Raw genomic sequence first — 8,826 nt, forward strand, 5'->3', positions numbered from 1 at the left:
GGTCTCTCTTGTAAACGAGTCCTCGAGACTCAATGGGATTTACCTGTAGAAATAAAGGTTGAATGAATCTCTCAGGAAAAAAGGCCAAATATTTTCTAGTTGAGTTCAGTAACTGGAATTACCATCAATTAAAAAAAGACCACCTTTCAAAATGTAAGCAGTAAGATATTTTAAAACGCTGAATTAGAAATAGACCCGTTTAAACCGTCATGCTTCAGAGCAGCTGCAGTTAAAACACAACTAGCAATTTAACGTTTCATTAACTAAAACTGGAGACATGAAGTATTAATGTTGATAAATTGTGGTACAGAACAGTCAGATAACGCTTCACAATGGAGAAAAAGTATCGCATTTGCATTAACTTACCGGAAAAACACGAAAAATGAACTACGTTCAATGCTGAACCCGCTGCTGTTTGGAACTCTTTGCCGCTGCATGACCCACGTGACTTCCGCATTCCATTCTTTCTATGGGAGTCTATGGGAGTGTCGCAACTCTCTCTTTACAGGGCTCTGGGTGCTACAGCTATACGCCTTAGTAAACACAAAACAGGTTATAACCTAGTTAATTTAAAAAGCATTAAGCTGGTATTTGGTGTGGTAGTAGAGAGTTATGCCCAGCACATACTCTGAGCACTGACAGTGGGAGGTCTTTGGCAGCAAAGCGGTGTGCTAACCCTTCCTCCAACTGGTGATACTAATTGATGTGACAGCAATGAGTGTGCGCTAACTTTTTCATTGTTACTCTGCAGTGCTCATATTTGGGCCATTTAAGATTATATTTTAATCCTCCTTTAAGGACAACAGAATAAAGATGTAGCAACAGTTGGATAGGTACATATTTAACACGCCTGATCAGCAATAACTAGCTGGTGTTAGAGAATAGTCCAGCCTTTATAAAAAAAATTAGATAAATCTTCATAAAACATCACAACACAAAAATATTTCCCTGTTTACCAACATAATCCAGGAAAAAAAGTGTATTTTGTTCATTTCAGTGTGTTTCTCCAGATAATTTATGGATTAATTATACGAGTGTAACATTTTCCATTAATTTGAACATCACAGGTTAATATTTAATGAAGGGATCTGTTTATTTTTTTAGGAGATGTCCTCATGCAGATATCAGAGAACCAACAGAGACTCACCTTAGAGCTGGAGGGAGTGGTGAGTTCCCTCTGCTCTTATCAGACCATCATTCTGTTTATCTATCATAAATAACCAAAGCGCTTCATTTCCTCACGTGTTCACAGCACACTTGGTGTCTCTTTGTTCTAGGTCCGCTGGTTCAGTACGGATGTTCTCCAGGTGATGGACAACAATGTCCAACTGGACCGAAATTACATATCCGTGAGTGAGAACCAAGCAGGAGATTAGCTACATTAAAAAAAAAAATACACATTTGATAGACACATTTAACAATTTCCCCACAATCACTTTTTTTTTTTTTTGCAGAATTAGGGGCCTTTTAAATCACATTTGATAACTAACGCAACTGTATTGCTTAAAAAAAAAAAAGTCCAAACATTAGTTCGCTAATAAAGCCATATATGATAATAAGGCTGACTGCACTGCGACAGAAAAGGTCAGCCGCAACATGGAGGTTCTTTGCCCGGTCTTTAAGAGCCTATTAGAAATGTTCTTCCTCATTTATGAAAGATTGTACTGTAGTAGTAATAGTTCTGTAGTAAAGCTGGAGTGGTTTATCATTGTGATGGCAGGATATTCATGGCATGGGACCTTCTTGTATTGATATAGGCTACCCTTCAATATTTTAAAGCAGGTCTAGCCATGCTGGACTCATGCCTTGGTCATGGAAGCAACCTAACTTGCGCATATATAAAGTAGAGTATTGGGCCAAGCACTGAACTCTGAGGAACTCCATAAGTAACTGGTGTGTGAAGAAGATTTGTTATTTACATTTCCTACATTTCCTATTTACAGACATGTTCCTTTTTTTAGTATTTTACCCTGTAGCTTGTTTTTATTTTGTTTTATAGCCCTACTTTTATTTACTTTACATTTTATATGCATTTAATGGCTGTTTATTGTTGTGTGTACCTCATCTGTGGTTTTGTTTAAAACAGGTCTTTCTTGAAAATGAGTTCTCATGACTCACTGAGACTAACCTGTATAAATAAAGACTGAATGAAAAACAAATGCATTTACAAACTGGAATATATATAAAAAGTATTCTTTAAACCATTTTAGAGTTGTTCCTGTAATCCCAATATCATCATATCATATCATAATATTGTGATCAACTGTATCAAATGTAGCACTGAGGTCTAACTGGGCCTGTGTAGACATCAGTAATAATGTTAATAATTAATTTTTTATGTATATTTTGCTCAGTGCCTGAGATAACATCTGTTGTGACTTGAAGTTACATAATTAAACTGAACTGAATTGGATACCAATGGATGTGGGTATACAGAGCAGTGGTGTCCATCCCTGGTTCCTCAGGACCACTGTCCTGCCTGTCTTTTAGACGGTAGTTAAAAACAGGGTGATGAATGGGCTTGGGCAGAACTTAAGGGAATATTAAAGTTAATTTGATCATTGAGTTAGGCCTGTTGCAGGAGGAAAACAACTAAAACATGCAGGATAGTGGCTCTTGAGGACCAGGATTGGACACCCCTGGTATAGAGTGGTAAGGGTGCTGTAGAGTGTCTCTGGGATGGAGAAAACTGCAATTTCCATCTCTCTAAAATAGTTTTTATTTTTTTTATTTGCCACACTTTATAGTAAAGAGCAGTGGTTCTCACACTTTTTATGGACATGTATCTTTTATCATGTGCTGTGAACTGTCACACAGGACAGCAGGGTGAAATATGAGGCTGAGGTTCATAACCAGGCAGCAGCGTTGGAGAGGCAGAGGAGGAGAGGAGCCAACCAGGTCGGTGTGTTTGTGCTTTTCCTCCCCTGCTCCATTTTTCTTTATCCTGGAGGAAAAAAATTGTTTGTGCCGCTGAACATGGGATGTTTGCGTCCTTGCTCAGTATTCTGCCCATGTGTGTATATGTGTCCTCAGGATGGTAGTGAATACGTGCACTTCCTCAGGGAGAGCCACCGTGAGGCTTTGGATGAGGAGGAGAGGCGATATCGCTTCCTGGCTGAGAAACACTGCGGCCTGATCCAGTCCATCGCCCAGCTTATGAATAAGGTACACAGGTCAATTCAACTTGTTTTAGTAAAGTCACCATTTTTATTTGACTTCTCTGGATAACAGACAAAGTACCACACAGATTAAGATTTTTTACACAAATTTCTTGGTTTTCAACATTTTACATCAATAGCATCCACTTCGGCACCCATCTGTGACAAACTAATGAAAAAATTAACAAGAAAAAATGTATGAAAATAAAATAATAAAAGCAGAAGCCACATTACATATAAGCATTCATACACATGTAACTGTGGTGTTTCGTTCACAATAATTAAACAATCTGTGCCAAAAAGACAGAGCAGAATTTCAGGTAATTTCAAATGAAATCAGCCAAAATCAAATTGTTTTTGTTTTTATTTAAGAAAGTAAAGAGCCTCCATATTCCAGCCTGCTTATGTCAGTGGAGCTGCAGGTTTCCATTTCAGCTGTAGTAGCTTCCTGGCCAACAGTGATGTGAATGCTGTTAGGATCTTTTTAGAAGGAGAGAGTGAGTAACGTAGGCCACAGCCTATACGAAGCAGTTAAGCCATCAGGAGGAAAAAACCCAATTCAGACCAGAGCCTGTGCTGAGAGCACCCCGCCCCCACTTCACCCACTCCACATGCATCTTATTATGTCATCTGTATGTTGCTTTTTTGCGCTGAGGTTTGTATGCAGCTTCACACCGTGTCCTGTTAGGGACACGGTGTGAGAGATGTTTTTTTTTTCCACTTCTTCTTTCCCTCGTGTTCCCTTTTCCTTATCTAACGGAAAAAAGGCAGCGCCTCTCATGAGGCTGCAGCCTCAGACACCCCATCTACCCATGTCTATGTTGTTTGGTTGCTTGTGTTTCTTTGGATGGGCTGCACTGAAATTAAATTTCTTTGTGCTTCGGTGCAATGACAATAAAACTGATTCAGATTCGGATTTACAAAGGAACAGCTCCAAAACGTGAGTAATTTTCTGTGGCCTAGGCACAGTTCACACAGGGCAACACTGTGTCGAATATTTTTGCAAGCATGGATTTAGCACAGCGAGCTCGATATAGGATGCTACATTGTAATAAACAGTGTTTGGTGATCTTATGTGTATACTTTATGATCGACCACATGGCACCAAGTTTCATCAGGAGGGAGTCCATGCAAACAGATTGTGCATTTGAACTTTGCTCTCAAATGTTTTATGATGGCTGAGAATTTTGGCGGGTGTGAAAACAAAACAGACCGCCACTCTTAGCCACAGGTCACATATATGATATTCAGCTTTGCACCTTGATCTCCGCTTGTCTTTGTCATTTGGTCACCATGAAGCACTTTGCAGTTGCGTCAGAAAATGACGTGAGATGAGCCCAAACTGTAAAAACAGCCAAATGTTTGGCCATGGATCATGAAAACGTGACACCAAAGAAAAGCCTGAGTTCATAAAGACTCTGCAGTGAAAACAACTTCCTGATGCTGCCCTGGTGTGACAGCAGGAGCACGGTGCAAAATGCAGCTGATATTTTTACATGCTCTACGGAAACCAACAAGTGCCAAGTGTTGAAAAAAATAGAATATAATCCCTTTAGTTTACTTTAGCTACTAACAAAGATACTGACAAGAAAACTGAATGGGAACTTTTATTGTACTTATTTTTATTATTTTCATGTTGGACAAAAACAGCCTATACATGCCTGGTATAGCATGATATAGTAAATTTACTCACAAATCTCTTAAAAACGAATTATTAAAAATGAAATGCCATATAAAATTTTAAATACCAGCTGTTTACAATAAATTAATATAACTGATAATTAATGTTAATTTCATTGAACAATCATGTAAAACAGCTAGAGGTATATAAGGAAAACTATAGTTTAGTAGCAATGATAATCTAACCTCTGAAGTCAGTCACACAACTCAGACATGACATATAAAGGGTGCTGCATAACAGTACTGGAATAACATATATTTATTATTTTTTACCTGTTATGTAGTCAACACTTAATTCAGTTCAGTTCAATTCAATTTATTTCTATAGTGCCAAGTCACAACAGAAGTCATGTCAGGGCACTGGACAGAAACATTCATATATAAAAATAATAATTTAACATTATTTATCTGAGGAGCAGACTGCTTTGAGTTTAACTCCATCACAGACTCTCATCCTGAGCAAGCATGAAGGCGACAGTGGAAAGGAAGAACTCCCTCATGAGGAAGAAACATTTAGCAGAACCAGGCTCAGGACAAGCGACCATCGGCTTCGACCAGCTGGGTTTGAGAGGAACAGGAAGGAGGAACAGATACACAATGGCAGGTCAAAAATCACATGTTAAGACAGAAATGGTATAAAATGAAAACTTCAGTTTTAACAATTCATTTAAGGAAATGAGGTCAATTTGTCCTCTAGAAGTCTAAGCCTATAGCAGCATAACAAGCCAACCCTTACTATAGGATTTATCAAAAATGAAAGTCTTAAAACTGGACAATGTGTCAGCCTCATGGACAGAAACTGGAAGTTGTTTCCACAAGAGAGGAGCCTGAGAACTGGAAGATCTTCCTCCCATTCTGCTTTGAACCACAAGTAAACCTGCAGTCTGACAGTGAAGTGCTCTGTTAGGAAAATATGGAACAATAAGATCTCGAATATAAACTGGAGCTAGGTTGTTGAGGGCTTTGTAGGTTAAAAGTAAGATCTTGAATTCAATTCTTGCTTCTCTTCAACGGAGAGAAGCTAAAACAGGAGCGATATGATCTCTCCTACTAACTCCAGTTAAGACTTGGAAAATGTTCACTGCAACCCCAGTGATACTTTGAAGGATGAAACTTGTCTCTACTGATATAAACTAACCATCTTCTCAATAGGTCATGTTTGTGTAATGGAAACCTAAAAATAGTCAAAATAAATAATATTATTTTACACCATGTAAATGTTACATAAAACTGTACTGTTTAATAATTTGTGATCAATTATAGCATGATTCAACATAGTGCTACACTCTGTACATTATTTGCCACAGGAGCTGATATCTAAGAGCCAATTTGATAATTAACAGTGATTACATCAGCTTTATGCACTAATTATATATTTGAACAGTTACAATATTAGCTGCAATCATGATCGGATCACATTTAAATCGAGGTAAATAAGATCAAATCTGCTTACATGTGAAACAAGATTCCTTTTCCTTTTTCACTTAACCATAGTACACACAACTTTGTGGCATTTTTATTTTATTTTTATATACATTAGATAGCTTATATATATTCTCATATTATATTGGTATTATTAATGTTTTACAACCTTTATCTGCCTTTATTGTTGGCTATTTTATCAATATCAACAACGATGCTAAGTCCAGACGTTAGGCCTTTGATTATTCAGATTCAGAGTTTCTTTATTGTCATTTGCACCTCATGTGGTGGAACGAAATTATGTACTCTGGGTCCCAGTAACATCCAACAATAAAATGTAAAAGATAAACAGTAATAAGATCTAAGATGTGAACAAAGAAAAACATCAACTGAAACTACTCTAAGCACTAATAGCATAAAAACAATAAAAACATTACGCCAAACAGCAGCACGAACATGAGTCTGTGTGAGCAGATGAGCACGAATGAACACACCAACATGAAACAGATCAGCAGCAACATGAAACAGATCAGCAGCAACATGATGTGATTTTCCACAACGATTATTCTGCTTAGAGATCCATGAGTCTAACAGCCTCAGGGCAGAAGCTGTTCCTCAGTCTAGTGGTTCTACACCTAATGCTCCTCAACCTCCTTCCTGAGGGGAGTGGGGCAAAAAGTGTGTGCTGGGTGAGTGGGGTCCTTCATGATGCAGGTGGCCCTCTTCCTGCATCTGGAGGTGTAAATGTCTGTGATGGTGATGGCTCCTGTCCCTCAAGTCACTACATTGCGTATCCACTGCGCCCTTTAGTTGTCTTCTTTAACTCTATAATAAGAATTGAGGCTGATGGGAAGAGAGGCTGCAGCTGTGACTGAACCTGGAACAGGTTTGAGTGGGCGTGGCAGGACCAAGGAGCAGAGGCTAACTGTGGAAAAGTCCTGGGGGATGTACAGTAGCACCGAGGACACTACGGGACAAAAACAAACTCAAAACAGAAACAACCAAAAAATAACACAACATTTGTTAGAATAAACAACAAACAGAAATATCAACACAACAAGAATAAACCCATATACTTTAACAGTATCTAAAGATGGTTTACATTTAACAGAAACTACTGCTTCAGATTTATTTCCTGTTCTGTGGCAGATAGGAGGAACTCTCCAGCCGAAAGCTGACTCCTGGACGGACGCCATCAGCGCCACCAGACGAGCTGAGGTCAGAAGACCCCCTTCTGTGGATAACACTGTGAGTTCTGCCGCTGACTCACAAAGCAACTCATATATACACCCAGGGCCTGAGATCTTCTCAGTTATACTACTGATGGGTCAAATTTTGACTTCAGGGAGGAAACAGTTAAATCTGATCAGGTGCCGTTTAGTAAAACAAACTGAAGAAAAAGTGAAGTGTTCATAGCATCAGTGCAAAGACACAAGGGGACAATGAAACCAATGGATTGCTAGAATGATAGTGAAGTTGCCAGGTGCCCTCTGCTGGTCGGTGTCTGATTTCATTAGAATAAATCCCTCCTCTGGCTTCATGTACAATTTGGGTTACAAAAAGGAACAGTTTGTCTTGCAGCTACTGAAAATATGTATTTTGATCATTTGCTTATGCTGTGTCTTTCTAAAGCTTTTTTTATACTGAATATAAGCTGACAGCTCTGAATTTTAAAAAGGATAATTCACAATCTGGAGCCACAGGATTCATACGACAGCGGTTTAAATAAACAACAGAGGCTTTGAGATAAAGCCTGGGTTTGAACTCCACAGATCCCAGTGTAATAACATCAGAAGATTACCTGCGTTTGATTTAGTCTGATGGAGGAATTCTGCTCGTCTGGAACTCAGGCATGTACTGCAGGTCACTTCATGCAATCATCAGTGACACGTGCACGCACCTCTGCACACACTTTCCTGTTTTCTCATCTTTACCTGACAGCTGGATGTGGAGCAGGTTTTAAATGTTATCATGGAGCTGTTGGTTCAAGATGATTAAAAGTTTATTTTTTCAACCTGCCACCAATAATGGGCTCTCACAATAAATAGCTTCTAATCTCAAAGATTATAAATGCAGTTTTGATAGAAAATACGTTAAAAGCGTAATTCAGATCTTTAGAAGTGTGGTTATATGGAAAGGTTATGAACAATTAGTACAGTAGTCCCTTGCTAGTTTGCGGTTTATCGCAGACTCGCTGTATTGCGGTTTTTCAAAATAAGAGTGGGCATGATAGACAATTAGCTGACTGATGGATGAGCCGCACGATCGGCATGAAATTTTTATTTAAAATTAATTATTTTAAATTATTTAGCACCTGCTGCAGCTTTGTGCAGCCCATACTGCAGGATAAACTTCCTGTTGCAGCTGATCAGCTGTTCACAATGCAGAGTGGAGAAGTGGGCGTGGCCAAGAGCGCTTGCAGGTGGCAAAGAGCAGAGGAGGAAGGGAGCTGAAATCATGACATGCTGTGCTCTTTTAAGAGCGTTTGGAGTTTAGAAACATTGTTTAGAACACTGCAAGAGTGTGGGAAGGGTTTTAAATGCATATACAGGTATATATATATATA

The 8,826-nt window shown here is 38.7% G+C and overlaps 1 protein-coding gene across 1 annotated transcript in view; it reads left to right on the forward strand.

The window, feature by feature from the left end:
* Nucleotides 1-8,826, forward strand: part of baiap2l2a (BAR/IMD domain containing adaptor protein 2 like 2a) — a 27,556-nt gene that overhangs the window by 7,201 nt on the left and 11,529 nt on the right. Inside the window, exons 4-8 of the mRNA XM_037688862.1 lie at nucleotides 1,105-1,166; nucleotides 1,278-1,349; nucleotides 2,818-2,898; nucleotides 3,034-3,165; nucleotides 7,410-7,508. Coding sequence (XP_037544790.1) covers nucleotides 1,105-1,166; nucleotides 1,278-1,349; nucleotides 2,818-2,898; nucleotides 3,034-3,165; nucleotides 7,410-7,508 — 446 coding nt within the window. The remainder of the gene's footprint in view (nucleotides 1-1,104; nucleotides 1,167-1,277; nucleotides 1,350-2,817; nucleotides 2,899-3,033; nucleotides 3,166-7,409; nucleotides 7,509-8,826) is intronic.

This window comes from Nematolebias whitei, chromosome 15, assembly GCF_014905685.2.
Source record: "Nematolebias whitei isolate Nwh7 chromosome 15, NemWhi1, whole genome shotgun sequence".
Taxonomy (NCBI): domain Eukaryota; kingdom Metazoa; phylum Chordata; class Actinopteri; order Cyprinodontiformes; family Rivulidae; genus Nematolebias; species Nematolebias whitei.